The sequence below is a fragment of the Sorghum bicolor genome, chromosome 3 (genome assembly GCF_000003195.3).
Source record: "Sorghum bicolor cultivar BTx623 chromosome 3, Sorghum_bicolor_NCBIv3, whole genome shotgun sequence".
NCBI lineage: Eukaryota > Viridiplantae > Streptophyta > Magnoliopsida > Poales > Poaceae > Sorghum > Sorghum bicolor.
The window spans coordinates 4,237,754-4,257,502 of NC_012872.2; the positions used below are offsets into that span (position 1 = coordinate 4,237,754).

At 37.5% G+C, this 19,749-nt stretch overlaps 1 protein-coding gene across 5 annotated transcripts; it reads right to left on the bottom strand.

The window, feature by feature from the left end:
* On the bottom strand, window positions 530-10,459 carry LOC8056531 (transcriptional corepressor LEUNIG). 5 transcript variants are annotated; one of them, XM_021455888.1, is made up of 19 exons: window positions 10,273-10,459; window positions 10,111-10,169; window positions 9,376-9,473; window positions 8,716-8,825; window positions 7,064-7,363; window positions 6,885-6,973; window positions 6,696-6,783; window positions 6,506-6,581; window positions 6,216-6,265; window positions 5,774-6,091; window positions 4,481-4,642; window positions 4,105-4,353; window positions 3,859-3,976; window positions 3,523-3,632; window positions 3,244-3,393; window positions 2,447-2,602; window positions 2,042-2,158; window positions 1,598-1,795; window positions 530-982 (listed from the first exon to the last, which is right to left on the bottom strand). In XM_021455888.1, the coding sequence occupies exons 2-19, from the start codon at window positions 10,140-10,142 to the stop codon at window positions 842-844; spliced, it is 2,562 nt and encodes an 853-aa protein (XP_021311563.1). In that variant the 5' UTR covers window positions 10,143-10,169; window positions 10,273-10,459; the 3' UTR covers window positions 530-841. The 5 variants fall into 5 exon arrangements, with proteins under 5 accessions (XP_021311563.1, XP_021311560.1, XP_021311562.1 ...); XM_021455885.1 differs by having other exon boundaries at window positions 9,364-9,473; XM_021455887.1 differs by having other exon boundaries at window positions 9,376-9,476.

The window sequence follows — 19,749 nt, forward strand, 5'->3', positions numbered from 1 at the left end:
CTTCATATAGATGTAGATCTAGCTTAAGATGCGAGAGTCAGTGTGTATGGTGGTGGTATAAGCATGTACTTAAAGAGTTGAGGCATAAAAGAAAAAAAGAAGCATCTGCTTTAGATGCAACACTACATCACACACGACACAAAGCACAGATGATCCCTTTCCGAAGCCGAGTTGCAGGCTTGCAGATTTCAGAAGTCCAGATAGTGACAGACATTACAGATATTCGATACTTAGGGCCTGTTTAGATGGGGAACGAAAATTTTTTAGGTGTCACATCGGATGTATCGGAAGAATGTCGGGAGGTGTTTTTAGAAACTAATAAAAAAACAAATTACATAGCTCGTCAGAAAACTGCAAGACAAATTTATTAAGCATAATTAATCTGTCATTAGCATATGTAGGTTACTGTAGCACTTAAGGCTAATCATGGAGTAACTAGGCTTAAAAGATTCGTCTCGCGATTCTCAACTAAACTGTGTAATTAGTTTATTTTTTTATCTACATTTAATGTTCAATGCATGTGTCCAAAGATTCAATGAGATGGATGAAAAATTTTTGGGTGTGGAACTAAACAGGGCCTTAATATAACCCGCGTTCTAACTTCCTATACAAAAGCTAGTGCTAAACCACTTCTTGAGGGTTTACTGCATGCTACTTCCACGGCCACATGTTCAGTCAGGCAGTAGAGCAATATATATATATATATAGTCACCATCCTGAGTGCTACTGCAACACACCAGCAGCATGCACAGCTGAGCAGCTAATGGTGCCAAAAGCAAAAGGGTTCGGCGTCCAACCGTAGTTAACGCCAGGCCAGGGCGCGCAGCGACTGAAGGCAAGCTCATCTCCACAGCTTGACATACTTGTCATGGCTTGTGGAAGCAACCAGGCCGGAGCTTGACGAGGCCAAAGCTGAGACGAGGCTGTCGTGCGCTGCAATGGTCATGCTCCGGTTCTCTGACATGTCCCACAGCTCCAGAGACTGCACCATTCAGCACAGGACCACGAGTAAGATATCTCAGAGATGAATGAAGGGTGCAGAAAAATAGCAGTTGCAGTGGTCATGGAATTGTGCTAAACTATTATTCACTCGTATGTATCAGAGACACTTCATGGCAAAAAAAAAAAAGACACTTCATGGCAGCAAATGTTCATAGAGTTGTCCAACTACAACAGCTGCGTGACATATTGATATTTGTGACACTTTATACAGTACCACTTCTGTTAGAATATGGGCATTTTTCTATGCTATTGTAAAGTGTTTGCAAGACACGGCTGGCGTTTTACCAATAGGCTTGCATTCTAGTTTGTGATTCCTAGAAAAATTGTTTGTTATCATCATGCCTCAAAACTTTGTGTTTGAGATTCCCTGGTCTGTGTTACCCTAGCCATATGCATTGATCGATGCAGAAGCTGGGATATATTAATATATTCCCTTTTCTAAAAAAAAAGCAGCAACTAAAATTTATATTTGAATAGTTGAAAGTTAGTGTATGAAGTTGAAAACGACCATTTGACAACAGGCACCCTAGGTCCATGCGACCCGGTTTTGGATGAACTGTGAGTGAGTAAAGACATGCAAGGGAAAGTAACTTGCCTGGTAACAGCCAATGATAAGCAAGGATGGATATGTAGGATGGAAAGTACATGAAGTGAACTTTCTCCCGCCGCAGCTAAGCTCATTCACAAAGCTCTCATCGTTCAGAGACCACACCTTCACTGTGTCTTCACTGGCAGACACCACATATTCGCCAGTGGGATCCCAGCACACGGAATCAACACCCTTAGTGTGGCTCTGCAATTTCCAAGAAATCAGATTATCAGGGTTGCTTCAAGTGATCACTTCTCAATAACAGGGGACTTATAGTGATTATATAAATGAATGCTGACTACAGTTAGCAAGATTTTTTTTAGATAAAGGATTATTCCAATAAGGTTCCAGCCTCTGCATCAAGTAGCAGCGCACAGCTAGCAAGGTGTGACTTGCAAACATACTCAAGTTAGCAAACTGTCCTAGGGTGCACCTCAGTCACTTACGAACCTCAAATCTCCTCACACAAGTTTGTGTCTCCACATCCAGGATAGAGACTACATTATCTGAAACTGTTGCAAGATATCCTCCATAACGAGGCTGGAATCTCAGCTGGGTCGAACCTCCCTACAAAAGGTATAGCATACAGAAAAATCCTCTTACTACAATTGTTGTGCAGCTCTCTACATGTTCAAGGAAAAAAATAGAAAAACACAGGAGATAGTATTGTCACATTTGAGACAAGTTGCCGATTATGCCTGGCCATAGCTTACTCTTTTACTGTTTTACAGCATGCTACTCACAATGGTATACATATATTATCAATGCTTGCTGCTCAGGTGGACAACTCTTTTGTGTGTTAGCAACAAGAAGAAAATTACAGGTCAGCAAAAAAACTAAGTCAAGCTGAGAAACCTTGAAAATTCGGACAACATTTCCATGCTTGATGCTCCAGAATCGTATCTCATTGTCCCCATCACAAGAACAAATGAGGTCATCCTTGTTTGGGTGGAAATCAAGTGACATAACAGATGCTGAGTGCCCAGTGAATGTACGAATTGAATAATCATGCTGCAAAAATCAATTCCATGGAATTAACTAGATATAGAAAACTGAAAAGCAGTAAAACGCGAACATACTTTGCTGCAATTACAGCTTTGAAGAAAACAAGGGCAGGCATCCACATCACCTATTAACTCCATTTCATATTAAGCAACAGATGCTATGGGCCTTCACAAAATACAATCATGAACAGGGGTTGCTAACTGCTTTCTTTGTGGCTTCACATCATAATCAAATACACATTTCTTTGTGGCTTCACACCATAATCAAATGCACATAGTTTCAGTGGAAAAGGGCAATGTGAAGCACCCTTAGATTTCAAAATAAAAATGAGCAATGCAACATATCATTGAATGTTACTGGCAGGTGTATTAATATAACGTAACTGCATTTCTCGCCAAAAAAAACATAACTGCATATTACATGACAGAGAATGTGATCATCAAGAGAAAATTATCACATCTGTGAATCATGAACTGCAGAGTAAAAGAACCTAGAGCAAGAAAGAAAATAAATACAATGACATGTATTAGTATGTGTTAATTGACAGTTGTGCAATGCAGCGTGGTGAAACACACATCGCCTGACATAAGCACATGATCGCGTGGGGGGAAAAGGGCAGGAAAACCTGGACTGATAATAACACTTACATTAGCGGCATCCCAAACCCTCACAGTTTTGTCAAATGAAGAGGTGGCAAGGTGTGGAGTGCTTGGGCTGAAGCGCACATCAGTTATGAGCAGAGAATGCTCCTCTAGCATTGATTTTTGTTTCAGATTGTCAGCATTCCACAGGAAAACCTGCATTGGGAGATACAGAAGGTAATTAGCAATTACATATTACTACAATACTAATGATGATTTTGAACAAGTTCCACGGCTATCAAGTCCACTAAATAGCTTAGCAAGCACAACAACACGTCATTTTACCTTCTTATCATGACCTCCAGTAGCAATTAATTTTCCATCTGATGAGAAATGACAACAAAGAACACTGCTTGTGCTTGCTTGGGCTGAAGAAACCTCTCGAAGGATATATCCTGAATGCATGTAAGAGAAAATAAAAGCATATACTACTAGCCATTTGTGACAAAAAAAAAATATCCCGAATCACTAGGATGTCCTCAAAGGGTTTGCGTCAATTTTTAAGAATGGGGTATTTCTGTGTAGGTCTAGTGCCGACAGTTTTTGTTACAAAAACTTACACAACTGATTGTTAGGTTGATGTATAACTAAACAGATAGTCAGATAGGATATGCTACAAACCTTTTCCAGAACTGATGCAATGGCTGCCAGCAGCTCTTGGATTTGTGCCGTTATGTGACAAGAATGGTTCTAAATTATCTTCCATGGAGCCATCCTCCACATAGCGATCCATATCAACCTAGAGTTAAGAAATATCATAAATAAACAAATAAGTAAAATTCAACAAAACAACAGACTTCCCAGGCTTCCATATAAATGTATGTGCAGCTACCTCACCAAAGAGTGTACTAGCATAGAGCAACTTACAAGTTGGTTGGCTGGTGATCCTATTGGCAGCACCAGGCCCTCAGAACCGTGAGCAACTAAAGCCGTACATGAGCTTGCATTTTGGTGCTGCAGTGGTGTTGATATGGTCTCTCCTGGAGAATGTGCGGAAGGAGTTGAGGGTGTTGAACTGGGGGAAGCGCCAGCAGTATTTGTAGTACCAGAGCTATTAGCTGGGCCAGACGAGGAGATAGGATGTTTGCGCTTTCGCCCATTTTGATTCTTAGAAATCTGTGAGACAGACCATAGGAAAATATGGATTCTTATGGTTCTGACAGAAACTATAAAATTAAGAAAGGAACAGATGAATAAGACTGTGATCTGAGGAAGGGAGGGAGGGAGGGAGGCGTGGAGAGACCTGTTCATTTCCAGCAAAAGCCACCGTTACAATTCCAGCACCCATTTTTTCCTGCTCGCCTGCAAGATAATTTGAGCTTTGTTGTTGCTGACTCAGTAATGGATGTTGGAGTAGCTGTTGCGGATTGTTACTCTGTTGTTGTTGCTGCAGAGCTGCTATCTTCTATACAAGACAGAAGATGTAGTAAGGCTTAACTGAAAATATGAAGGATTTATTTCCCCAATTGCGGCTTTGGGATACATCTGTAAACATATACACTAGCAACTAGATCACCAAGTGATCATAAAAATATCAGTACATCTCATTTTGACACTGCATATACAATTAGTTAATAAAAAATTATCATTATCAATAACCCGCTATATTCATGATTAAACATTTAATTTGCAACAAGAAATTGGATACTGCAGAAAGCTCTCAAATGGTCATTATACTTTGGTTTTGACAACAGCCAATGCAATGCATTATACAACTGTTAGGGAAAAAAAATGAGAAATCTGGTTATGTTCTTGGGAATGGGATATTATAGTTTGTATTCGTGGAAGTCCATAACAATGTCACGATCAAGAAAATTTCAATTGAACTCAATTACTGTTTAGTAATGATCACCCAATTAGAATATGTTAGTATTCTATCTGGACATTGATATACATAAAAAAGGAGTCATCAGATGAAACGTGCATCTTTTTGGAGACTTGAAAATCTTAATAGTGAGAACAGAATCAAGAGAAAAAAGATAAAACATTTAATAATGTAAGCCCTAACTTAAAGAGATATTTTAAATGCTTAGATTTGATTTGTGCCATAACATATGACAAAGAAAAATCCTTGGCATTCATAGGTGTTACTCCCTCCGTTTCAAATTGTAACACGCTTTCGCATTTCTAGATACATTACTATTAATGTATTTAGACATAGTGTATAGCAAAAGTTATCTACCTAGGAAAAAAACATCTTACAATTTGGAATGGAGGGAGTAACACGGAAAGGTCCTAAGTTATCATCATCTCAAGGAAAAGGTCAAAACTTACCATCAAAGTGTATCGCTTTTTGTTTTTCCTAGCTGATACTGAATTTATCCTTGAAAAATTTAGAGCTGGTGTAATGTGTCCTAGAGACCTAGACTACTAACTCGATTCTTTTCAAGAAACTTAATGTTGATTCAGCAATCAATCTAAAAAAACTTTCTTGTTCCAAAAGATTTTAACAAATGTAACATACTGACACATGATGCATCCGCATAAATATGAGTGACTATGCATGCATAGTTAGGTACAACTAATAGAAACCTACCTTCATCAGCATATCTGTCTCAGCACGCTGTGTAGGTAAGCACATGTTTTGCAATGACTGGCCAACACTGGGAACAATTTCAGTGAATGCATTTGATTGACCATCTCTCCCAGGAACCAAGTTTCGGCTGCTAAAAAGCATCCGAAGTCGTCTGTTATCCATGTCTCCAGGTGAAGTGACATTTTGTTGTGCTTGAACTTGAAGCAGAATTTGCTGCTGCTGCTGAGGAGTGAGAAACTGGAGCTGGTGTTGTAATGGTTGGGCTTGGTGCATATAAGATTTGTGCTGGAAAAGCCCAGACCGAATATGTTCTAAACCCTGAATAGTTATGATCAAAAGGGCACGTGTCATAAGAGCACAAGAATGTGTAACAGGCAAACTTGCTTCCAATTATAACTTAGAATGCTAGTGACTGGAAGCCTAGAAAATGTGAAGAACTAACTGTGAGAGGCCACCCTTTCAAGGTCAAATTGTTCCCCGCCTGATTAGAGCCTGCCAAGCATGAAAACAAAGATGGAAAAGTATGTTACAAACATAACAGTGCAGCCCTTGTGTTGTTCGAGAAAAGAAAAACAATGCAGCCCTTAGAATCTCCATTAGACATGCAGACTAAAGAATATCCCAAGGTTATATTTTATTTTGAATTCTACATTCAGAAGGGCTGTAGTTGTGAAAAAACAAGTGACTACTAAACAGAAGCATCAAATAACAAGAGAGTTCGATGTCAAACACCTGGTGCTCCAAATAGTGATCCATCTGCACCTGCAGCTCTCAGGTTCAAAGCTACATTTGTTTCTGCCTTCAAATCCTGATACAAACTTCCCCCATCAATTATGGATATTAACAGTAGAAGGATATAATATCTGAATATGAACTATAATTATGGATATTAACAATAGAAGGATATAAATAAACTATCAACCTGTGTTGATCCCAGAAGTGACTGGCTCCTGACCTGAGCTTGCTGTAATGAACCGGACACGCCACCAGCCGATCTATGGAAGATTTGCCTAATAACAGTTGGAAGAAAGTCAAATCAAATTTCACAAAGGTTTGCACTAGATATGTCCTCACATGTAAATGCTACAGAATAAAATTGAGTAGACAGTACCCTGAAGCTAGAGATGATCTTGCAGGTGACTTTAGCATTGAAGTTGGGTTTGATTCCAGTAATGGGCCAATGCTTTCAGTGAGCCTTTGCTGCATTGTAAATAAAACAGACCATTTTATATCAGTGTACAAATTAGCAAGTATTGAAGCAGCCGTGGATAATATAATTGAGAAAAATACCTTCATTAGAGCCTCTTCTGAAACGTCCCTCTGAACAGTAATTTTCATCCTATCCTCATATATCTTTGAAGATAAAGCACTTGCAGTTGTATCATTTTGTCGCACTGGTGGATCAGCAGCAGGAGTACCATTCTGGGCAGTAGTTGTAAAATCAGTGTTTTCCCTGCACTGCTGTTGCTTCTGCTGCCGCCGTTGCTGCTGCTGCTCTTGCGGATGCTGTTGTGCATGCCTCTGTAGCAAGAGTTGTTGCATCTGGATCTGGTGCTGTGATTGTTGCTGCTGCTCCCGTGCTTTAATCGACTGTGTGGGCATAAATTTATATGCCATCATACAAAGGAGCACAAGAGTATAACACAATGCAACCGGGAAAAAAAAGTCATAGTTACTTCTTCCGATCACAGATATCTATAACTTTGACCTAAGTCATAAATTCTCCCAAGTCAAACTTCTGTAATGTTGACCAGCAATATCTTTGAAAACATATTGTTTCAAATGAAAAGAGTTATGAATTACAAAAGTAGTTTCTATAATGAGTCTAGTAAAGTAGTAATATCAAGCTTGTCTTGTTAATCTATATAATTTAGATATTTATAGTCAAAGTTAAAAGCTTGACTTAGGACAAACCTAGATGGATTTATATCTATGATTGGAGGAAGTACTGTGTGATGATCACAGCAGATCTCTAGCAATGACAAGTAGCCACAGATAATCATCCCACTAGATCATAGTCACTAGAAAATAAACTAGTATGAGCTAGTAGCCACATGCAGGGAACTAGACCATCGGGCTCTTGGGACCTTGATTATTGTTTTCCAATCAGCTGCAAAGTAAATAACAGCTGTATAAGACCAATAGCTGGAAGTTGGCACAAGTACCATCTATCCATGCCAACAGTGGGAATTGGAAAAGGTGCATAATATTTGAGTATTATCCACAATTTTCTACTCAAAATTTAGCAAAACCAGTTTTTTTTTCTCAAATGACACAGGAGAGAGAAAAAATGCTACAAGAGCAAGGCAAAAGAGCCCCATCGGATCACACACCCAATTACCTAGAAACACACACCACTGACTATAGGAGAACACAACCAAGGGGACTAGATTGCCAAGCAGAAACTAAGGATCTGTGGCAATCGACCTTAAGAGCAGGTGCTTTAGGTTAGAAGCAACTGCCAAGCACCATAAACTAAACTCATAGGCTACATTTTAGCAAAACCAGCTGAAAAGCCAGGCAGTACAAACTAACTACCAAGTAGAGAAATGATATACATAGGCTCCAAAACTTTTTTAAAAAGCAAATTCGTAGCTTTACTTGACAGTTACACAGTTGTCTTCTATTTTGCAATATGGAAAAATCTTATGAATAATGTGGAAGCAACCAAGCACTATTGCCTAGGTACATTAATTAATTTGTTATCCTTTTTCTCAGCATCAGTGTGGAACTTTCTTGGGTTTTGCTTGTCCAATTGATATGGATGTAATCGGCCCTAGAAATGTGTATTCACCATATAAATGTGCATACAAGAGGGACACGTGTGATGAACACAATTTCAACATTTCGATACTAGCCTGTGAAGTACAAGCAAGCCCAGATGAGGCAAGTAATAATGCATGTTCTATAATAACCACTAGTTACTGTCTCAAGGAAAGAACCTCAAGGTAAGAAGCAGCAGAATCAGAATGCTTCTCATTCGTCCTTGCAATGAAGATGTCCCAGAAAACCGACCACCATTCGAAGAGAAAACCCCCTGGTGCATCGATCGCTGTTGCAATGTAAAAAAAGAGGTAATACTATCAAATACAAGGAATTATACTACATCGCCCCAACACACACAAACCTAACCAAAAAAAGTGTCAGTCAAAATACAAATGCCTGCCCCAATTTTATTTGGGAAAGGGGGGCCTGTTTGGATCCATTAGTACTAAAAATTAGGTAGCTAATAGCTAATAGTTGATAATCTTTAGCTAGCTAATTTTTAGGAGAGGGCTTTTGGATCCCCTGCTAATAGGTGATTGGATAGTGAATTGAAGGTGCATATGAACTATTACACCTATTAGCAACTCAAACCTGCTATGGAACTAGTAGTTAGCAGCCCTCCAGCAGGTCTGTTTGAATCCACTAGTACTAATTTTAGCTGCTACTTTTTAGTGCTAATGGATCCAAACTTCAGTGATTGGACCAATACTTCAGTGCTTGGCTTCAAACTAATGCTTCAAGAAATCAAGTTTGGCCCTTTATGCCGAAAGATAGAAACTACGAAACTAAAATGGAAGCACATCTAGAAATTTTTATAATCTGACCACAGCACTCACAAACAGGAGCGGAAGGCACATTGCTTTCGGCTAGGAACGCCTTCGCCGTGTTCTGCAGGTTCCTCTTCAGCAGGTAATCATAAATGTAGGAATCCAACCTGCTTCTCAAACAACGAGCATAGCAAGCGTTAGTCAAGATAGCAGGAAAACTGCGCTATTAGTATGCACACAAGAGTCAGACAGAACCAGCCAAAAAAAACGTCTTAAGAAATAGGCAGATAGGTAGTCAAGATAGCAGGAAAACTGCGCGACTACTGCCTCTAATGGAGAAGCAGAGAAAACCCGGACGAGAAGACAGACAAATAAACAAGTAGCGTAATAAGTCAGCACCGTCAAGCACAAAACGAAGCTTACCGGATGAAGAAAAGAGCGAAAAAGAATCGAAAAAAAAAAGCATAGCTTCTGCGAAACAGGCAAAAAATGCAGTGTGGAAAAGCGGAAATTCCAAGAAAATAAAGTAATTATTAAGCATCTGAAGCTTATCACAAGTGCTACCAGGCAATAACCATTAAAGAATCAGAAAAAAAGGAATAACGATCAAGAAACCTAACTGTAAAAGAAAACCATCAAGAAAAATGCTGAAAGCGGGGTGAGGGATTTCAAGGGCCGTGAAAAACGACCCAAAGCATACCAAAGAGTGAAGGTGGGAAGAAAAAAACAGCTTGTTCACTGATCAAAGCAGTCCGATCAAGGAGATCAACTAGGGTACAGATTGAGAAGAAAAGGCAAACTCACATCTTGTCTGCCTCCCACACATTCTGCGCCATGGCTGCTGCAAACTCCTCGAAGCCACACTAAAGGCAAGAAATCAAGAAGGGAACACCTCCTCAGGGACTAGGGGAAAGGAAGGGAAAAAGTACAGCTCAAATAAGATAAAAGATGACTTTGACAGCTCACATTCTGCCCCAAATCCAATGTCGATGCCGCTTTGCAAACAAAAACGCCGGAAATGAAATCTTTGGTTGCAGAAGAGCAGGCTGGTGAGTAGTAGAACGAAATAAGGCGGTGATTGGGGTACGGAGAAGAACGGGGAAAAGAAATGGATGAACAGGTGAGGAGGAAGAGGAGGTTTTAAAGCTCAAGACGCCAGAAAACACCAAAAGGCCAATTCTGCTGTTCATTTCTACTGTTTAGTCCTTCAGTTCTCGGTGATTTTCTCGTTCCGCTCCCTGTACTATAATTTCGATTTTGCCACTGCCTATTTTGCTTTCCCATGGCTTTCCCATCGTTGATCGGGATCGGTTCTGGAGTCAATAGCTGTTAGCAGGAAACAGCTACTAAATTAATGCCGCCCTATTTAAAATAAACTAGGACCAGTGATGAGTTAGGACTAGTAATTAGTTAACTAGTAGTTAGCTCACTAGTGATTATTAATCCAAAGGCTAATAAGTAGTATTATCTTAGGCGTTGTTTAGTTCCAAAATTTTTTGGGAAATGGACACTGTAGCACTTTCGTTTGTATTTGACAAATATTGTCCAATCATAGACTAACTAGGCTTAAAAGATTCATCTCGTCAATTCCGACCAAACTGTGTAATTAATTTTTATTTTCATCTATATTTAATACTCCATACATGCGTCTAAAGATTTGATGTGACGGGGAATCTGAAAAATTTTACAAAATTTTTCAGGAACTAAACAAGGCCTTAAGAAAAAAATTATTTCAGTTTAATCTATCATCATGAACGGTCTCATGTTGTCATGCGTTAGAGAGCGCCTCATTGCTGGAGATGACAATTGTGACAGATGATAACAGAAGCGCCACCGTCACTAAGATATAGACGATGGCTCGCGGCGCCAAGGTAGCTATAGAGTGTCACCGCTTTAGAACATGAATTTTCCATGTTTTGTTTTTTTATAAAAATAAATATGAAATTATACAGTCCTATAAAATTATATATTTTTTAAGAAACTTTTGTGTTCCAAAGGGTGGAGAATAAAGAGTGACGGAGTCAATATACCATGAGATTCGAGAATGTTTATGCCTAGATAAGAAGTGGTCCAGTTTGTCAAACTTAGGCTCGTGAAAAAATTCAGATTTCGCTATAGTAGCACTTTCGTTTTTATTTATCAATTATTGTCCAATCATAAACTAACTAGGCTTAAAAAATTCGTCTCGTAAATTATAGATAAACTATTCAATTAGTTATTTTTTATTCATATTTAATGATTCATGCATATGCCATAAAATTTGATGTGACATTGAATCTTGAAAAATTTTGAAAACTAAACAAGGCCTTAACAAAATTTATACCAAGGCCTAGTTTACTTCAACCCTAAACCCAAAATTTTTCAAGATTCTCCGTCACATCGAATTTTTAGACGCATGCATAGAGTATTAAATATAGACGAAAATAAAAACTAATTACACAGTTTGGTCGGAATTTACGAGACGGATCTTTTGAGCCTAGTTAGTCCATGATTTAATAATAATTAACACAAACAAACGAAAGTGTTACAGTGTCGCGAAATTTTTGCCTTTAGGAACTAAACACGTCCCAAAAAGCTTGCCGTTTTACAGCCTATTTGGCTTGCCTGATAAGCAATGGCTAAAAATATTGTTCGCTAATTTATTATGGAAGGAAAAACATTGTTGAATAGCTAGTAGATTCGGTAGATAAACTCAAACGAACAAGCTATTAGCTTAGGGGCGGATGTTACATGGGGTATAATAATAATAATAATAATAATAATAATAATAATAATAATAATAATAATAATAATAATAATAATAATAATAATAATAATAATAATAATAATAATAATAATAATAATAATAATAATAATAATAAACAAAGTATAGTTTTCGTCAGTACTCCGCGAGACAAATTAATTAAGCTTAATTAATCCACTATTAGCACATGTTTACTATAATATTATACTATTAAAATATAGACTAATTAGGCTTAAAAATCATCTCGTAAATTAGTCGCAGTCTATGTAATTAGTTATTTTTTAGTCTATATTTAATACTCTATATATGTATCTAAACATCCTATGTGATCAGGATTACATTTTAGGTCTTATTTAGCTGGCGAAAAAAGGTTTTGGGTCCTGTAGCACATTTTGTAATTATAGTAATTAGTGCATAATTATGAACTAATTAAGTTTAAAAGAATCATCTCGTAAAATATATATAAATTATATAATTAGTTATTTTTAATATATATTTAGTGCTCAAGCATGTGTCTGAATATTCGTAATGGGACAAAAAGTTTTTAGGTGAAAATTAAACAGCGCCTATTCATCAATGGTACAAAGGAGTACTCTGCACAAGCGACACGAAAAGGGAACAACAAATGTAGGAAAGTAAGGACTTGTTTAGTTCTTAAAAAAATTACAAAAACTCTTAGATTCTCGTCACATCGAATCTTGCAGCACATATATGGAGCATTAAATATAAATAAAAATAATAACTAATTACACAGTTTATCTGTAATTTACGAGATAAATCTTTTAAGCTTAGTTAGTCCATAATTGAATAATATTTTTTCAATACAAACAAAATGCTACAGTGCTTATTTTGCAAAAAAGTTTGCAACTAAACAAGGTTTTGGAAAATCGACACTGTAGCACTTTCGTTTGTATTTGACAAATATTGTCTAATCATAAATTAAGTAGACTCAAAAGATTCGTCTCGTCAATTCCGACCAAACTGTGCAATTAGTTTTTATTTTCGTCTATATTTAATACTCCATACATGTGTCCAAAAATTCGATGTGACGGAGAATCTGAAAAAATTTGTAAAATTTTCTGGGAACTAAACATGGCCTAAATCAAAGGAGACAAGTTTTTTTATAAGGAAACACAACTGTATTAGGTATGACATCCAGGCAAATCGCCATTAATAAGTTCTGTTACAAACTGTGGGGCTTGGCAACAATACACATCAGAGCCCAGAGGCCAACAAACATGCTCCATAGGTTGCTAAGCAATCAACAACCTTATTACAAAGTCTATTGCAGTTATCAACATTACAAGACGAAAACTCAATTTGCATGAGATCTTGAATCTTACGTACTAAACACCCCACACCGCTTCTGTCAAATTTTGTTGAGGTAAGAGTTGAAGCCAGTACTGAGGCATCCATCTCTAGAATAATGTGTCTCATCCCAAGATGAACAGCCTGTTGAATTGCCTTAAATGCCGCAATTGCTTCGGCTTGCAAAGCAGATGCTGCCCGGGTGATATTACCAGCCCCTGCCCAGCATACGTCTCCATTTGTATCTCTTATCACAAAGCCTTCCTCCAAACCTGCTATGAAGATTATATGATCCATCAATGTTGATCTTATATAAACCATCAGGAGGAGGTTTCCATGAGTGAGTGATCATGGGGTGGATTTTCTTTCCATCGACATTCAATTTTTCAAATTCCATCAAGAAAAAGGTGACCGAACTTTGAATTTCTGCCTCACTCTGCATTCTTCCTCCATCATTAACTTTGTTCCTAGCTGACCACCATCTCCATAATAAGACAATGACATGTAGATGTATGGTCTTATCCAGTTCCCATAATTTCTGTATAGTTTCCTTCCCTGACTGACATTTCATTAACTCTACTCTAGCACCCTCCAGATTCATCAGGCGCCAACACTTCTTTACATACTTACATTTGAAGAACAGGTGTCCACAATCCTCATCTAGTCTTTTGCACATTGGGCAGATAGTATCAAGTAGTACCCCACGTCTTGCCAAATTAATCTTTACTGCTAGACTGTTATGGGCTAGTCTCTATATGAACATCTTAATTTTATTGGGGACTTTAAGCTGCCATATTTTAATCCAATTAAAATGACCCTCTTCACCTACTTCATTCTTTGATGATGATGCATCGTCACCTCTGTCAGCATCTCTAGTTGATACAACAAGTTTATAGGCTGATTTTATTGAAAATAGTCATGTAGCATCAAAATGCCATGCTAGCCAATCCTCCATATGCTCATCAATTGGAATTCGGAGTATTTCCTCTGTATCTTGTGGCCAAAATAAATCATTGACAAGTTGTTAGTCTCATTCACCTGTCACTGGGTTAATAAGCTCATTCACTCTAGTCAATAAAGAAGCTCCTCGTGGTAGAGGCGAGTCCATGAAAGCATGTGGCTCTCGCTTATGAGCCGGTTAATCAACAAAGCATTCCAACAAAGCCTCGATTTCACTAGATATGTTCTTTCATGACCTTCCACGAGGACGAGCACAAAACACGTTACAATCTTGTCTATTGGAGCTCTCCCATAATTATCAAGTCGTTCTCACTGATGTCGTTGCCTCCAAGCCATCTAAGAGTATCTCCGGGAGTCTTTCTAAATCTCACTCTCTAAATCATTATTTAGAGAGTCATTTGTATAAAAATCACTTTCTAATTTTTTTATTTTCCAACAGTTTTGCTAGATCTCATGCGTACTCTAGAGAGTCATTCTCGTCTTTTATATTTGGATAGCGAAAAACTCAGAATAGACAATGGCTGTATTTTGATGACTATTTAGGCCCCGTTTGGCACGGCTCCACTTCACCAGTGAAGCTGTTTTTTAGGGCTTCAGCTCCACGAACAGCTCTATCAGTGGAGCTGGAGCCATTTTGGTAAACCGTTTGGCAGAACAACTCTTTCCTTAAAATGTGCTCTCACACAACGCCACATAGGATGAGATGAAGCCGAAAGAAGCCACTATTTTTGGCTCCTTCATACCCCAAAGCTCTGTGAGAGCACGTTTTTAGGGGCTTTATTGGTGGAGCCATTCTATTTTACCCTGTTTGACACAAAATGCCTCCAAACGACTCCTGAAGCCGCTGGAGAAGCCGTGTCAAACGAGCCCTTAGAGAAGTTGTTGGAGGGTAGTTTTTCACCAAAATTGCTATTCCTAACATTTAGGAAGAATATACAAAGTCTCTTGAAGATGCATGCTCGGTGGCGGCAACCAAAAAATAGCAAGAAATCAATAACAAACAATAACGATTTTCTAGCACTAAGTATAGATACACACTTTCAAAGCAATACACTATTTTACACACAAGCTCACCAAATGTAATCTCAACTAAGCAAATGTGACTAGAAGCTTAAGCTGAGCTCTAATGTGTGCAGGTATCATGCAAGGGGTCTAAGAGGTGAAATACCCCAGCACGCCACATACTAATAACCCTCCCCACACACAAAACTAGTCGTTACCAACTTGATTAGCTTTTTGAGAGTGAAGTTCTCCAACGATGGAATTTGACCGTGTGAAAAACTAGTTGTTGCCTAGTGACAAACTCTGGTAATTTCCTCGATGATCCACCGGAGAATTTTGGTGAATGTTATAGCACCCAAACTTGCACAAAAATATTGTCTGCCTAATCTCGGTTCATTTGTTGTCCACGGTTCGATTCAAAGACGGTTTCCTAGTCAAGCCAGCCTTGAATTAAAGTCTAAATCAAGTAAACTTTTAAATTAAAATAAAATGTGAATAAAAAACTGTTTTTTAAAACGAGAGCGAGGTGGAGCTCGGTTGATGGCTCCAGAAGGTTTTGTTTAGTTCACCCCAAAATCAATTTTTTTTAAAATTGTCTGTCACGTCAAATTTGTAGCACATGTATAAAGTACTAAATATAGACGTAAACAAAAACTAATTACACAGTTTGCCTGTAAATCACGAGATGAATCTTTTGAGCCTAGTTAATCTATGATTGCACAATAATTACTAAATAAAAACAAAAGTGCTACCGTACCGAAAATCAAAAAAATCACAACTAAACAAGGCCAGAGGGAGACAGATACTAAGAGCACTCACAATGCAAGACTCTATCACAGAGTTCAAGATAAATAATTACATATTATTTATAGTATTTTGCTGATGTGACAGCATATTTATTGAAGAAAGAGATAGAAAAAATAAGACTCCAAGTCTTATTTAGACTCTAAGTCCACATTGTTCGAGATAATAAATAACTTTAGACTCTATGATAGAGTCTGTATTGTGAGTGCCCTAAGGTCTTGTTTACTTTCCAAAAAATTTTACAGATTCTCCATCACATCGAATCTTGTGGCACATGCATGAAGTATTAAATATAGATAAAAATAATAACTAATTATACAGTTTGCCTATAATTTGTGAGACAAACTTTTTGAGCCTGATTAATTTATGATTAGATAATTTTTATCAAATACAAACGAAAATGTTACTGTACTCATTTTGCAAAAATTTTGAAACTAAACAAGGCCTAAGGCTACCAACATGATCCTATTTGTCAAATACAAATGAAAATATTACCGTGCTCTTTTTTATATATATTTTGTGAAGTGGAGCCACCAAAACGGGCCACAGCCAACGCCACCCATCACATCGAGAGGGGGGAGAGAGATAGGGCACTTACAATGCAGACTCTATAACAGAGTTTAAAGTTATTTATTACCTCAAATAATGTGGAAGTTTAAATAAGACTTGTAGTCTTTTTTCTATCTCTTTCTTCAATAAATATGCTGCCACATCAACAAAATATCATAAATAATATGTAATTAATTGTCTTAGACTCTATGATAAAGTATTGCATTGTGAGTGCCCTAAAGCTAACAAATTATTTAGACCATATTTAGTCCTCTTTTGGTTTAGCTCATTAAAGTTTACTGTCTGTCATATTGAATATTTAGACACATGTATAGAGTACTAAATATAGAGTATTTACAAAATTAAAAACACAGTTGAAGAGTAATTTGAGAGACGAATTTTTAAGCCTAATTAGTCTATGATTGGATAATAATTGTCAAATAAGACAAAACTGCTACAATGCCTGTTAAACTTTAACAACCCCAACCAAACACCCTCTTATTTAGCTGAAATTTAATTTATACTGATATATATACATATGCTGATTTATTAGGAGAGAAATAATTATTTATTTACTAAAAATGGTAAAGTAGTGCTGAAGAATAGGATGCTAGTCTCGTCCTATTTTTTTATACTCTTAAGGCACTCCCAATGCTAGAAACTACATATAGTTTCTATATCTATTAATTTCTATAGACACTATGTATAGAAGTTATGCTCTAATGGATAGTTTCTATACAATAATTTGTTATCTAATCATATTCATTCTCTCTCCATTCTCAACCAATCATATCACTTCATATCTTAAATTTCGCGTAGACATGGTTTCTAAGTTAGACCGAGTTTCTATAATTTTTGCTCTCTCTTAATTAATGTCTATAGAAACTATGGTTATTTTTACATTGAGAGTGCCCTTATATAGTAATAGAATACTTTTACGCTGTTCAATCAAATATATAAATGGGACCATCCCATACAAAAATGAAAAATCAGCGACCCTCTCTTATCGAATCTTTAGACGCATGCATAGAGTATTAAATATAGATAAAAATAAAAATTAATTACATAGTTTGGTCGAAATTGACAAGATGAATCTTTTAAGACTAGTAAGTCTATGGTTAGACAATATTTAACACAAACAAACGAAAATACTACTGTGTCGCAAAATTTTTCCCAACTAAACAAGGCCTGAGTACGTGAGCAGTGGCGGATCTAGGATTTGAGATCAGGGTATGCCGTTCAAAAGAATTTGTATCCAGTTCGATAAATCTATCTAGCAATTCGGTAATAATTATCAAATTAAATTGGAACCATCTACAAATACAATATAAATAGTTCAAAAATTATACTGACGGTTCTAATAAGGCATAAAAAGGTACCGGAGACTTAAGTTGCTATTTTACTGTTTTATTTGACGCGTTCGAAGGGACATGAATGTTTCGATTATATCGTCTTCATCAATTTGAAGAAAAAAATTGTGTTGTATTTCCGTTCATGGCAATCATGAAATGGGGAGACCCCTTATTCAAAAAAATCAATTCGAAAAAATATCTCACTCGATAGTCATCCAAAATATCCCACTCAGGCCTTGTTTAGATACAAAAAGTTTTGGGATTTTGACACTGTAGCATTTTCGTTTTTATTTAACAAACATTGTCCAATCATATAGTAACTAGGCTTAAAAGATTCGTTTCGTGATTTACAGGTAAACTGTGCAATTAGTTATAACTAGTAAAAATGCCCGTGCGTTGCAACGGAGGATATACAAATTATTGATCTATGCTCATGCTAATTATTACAACCAAAGACATAAAATTAATCAGGCTTAAATATCTTTTTACTCCACTTTAAGATGCTTCGCAAAATATCCGATGATTCTTGCTTATACAATTATCTTTGGTACGTCAGCCATTAGAGTACATAATAGGTTTTATTCTTGAATCAACAAAAAGTGCTAAAAAACCTAAGTAATTATTATTTCTCAGTGTTGTTGAATGCCTAATCAAAGGCAACCCCAAATCACCTCCCTTATCTAACTTGACCAAAATATATAGCCAAGCACGTGCACACTTTGCAAAACAATATGCATATCAATGCTGAAATTTGCATATACATGACCATCTAGTAAGGAATGTTTCATTCCAGATTAATTTAAGAATGGACCATTATGAATTACTGATTACAACATAAATGGCTAACGGGTGTTCCATAATATCTAGTTTCTGAATCAGTTTGGTCATATCAGGAACTCTATTTTCAGTAATCATAAAAGATACATTTAAGATCTTGTATCGTTCATTAAACTGAATCAACCCATTAGGAACATCACGACCAGACTCATTGGACTCATCATTGCCCACAAGCTCTAGACCGAGGCTTGATATCACCTCCTGCATGAATCCCTCAACAAGGCTATCAGGTTGCCCTGATCCAAGGAAGCATGCAGATATCCCATGATTTGTAAGTTTTAGGCACTGATCATGCATTAACTTATCAAGAGTGATATGACCATGACGATCTTTGTTAGTATAGCTAGGATCTAAAAACAAAGGGACTTCACGGAAGTCGAGGGAGGCCTTGTCCTGGTGCTTGCCTCTGCAGCGTCGGAAGCGGAGAATAGGATCCTGGGCACGACGGAGCAGGCGGAGAGCACGGTGCAGGCAAGTCAGAGCCTCCGGGCCTCGAGTCCGGGCGGCACCCAGACCCAAAGGATGCGGAAGCGGGTGTAGAGGAAGAACAGCCCCGTCCAGCGCGGGCGCCAGGACCAGCCGACGACGAGGCCGATCATGACGACATCCCAAATCAGCACCGTGTAGAGCAACACGTTGACGGCCATCTCTGCCACCGCTGGGAGTTGCAGCAGCGCCACCGCCTCCTCGCACCAGCCCGCCATTGCTGCGCGCTCTGATCCGTCTCGCTCCAATCGCCTTCTCTCTCTCGGAGACGTAAAGTGACGGACAGGATATATAAGGTAGATTGAAATTTTCACGATTATTATTATTATTATTATTATTATTATTATTATTATTATTATTATTATTATTATTATTATTATTATTATTATACAAATTGAAGCA

Coding starts and splice junctions, on each gene's coding strand:
- LOC8056531 (XM_021455884.1), bottom strand. CDS start 10,142: ATGGCGCAGAATGTGTGGGAGGCAGACAAGAT. Junction 6,784..6,884: donor AGATCATCTCTAGCTTCAGG/GTACTGTCTACT, acceptor AACTGTTATTAG/GCAAATCTTCCATAGATCGG. Junction 2,603..3,243: donor GGGTTTGGGATGCCGCTAAT/GTAAGTGTTATT, acceptor TGATTTTTGCAG/CATGATTATTCAATTCGTAC.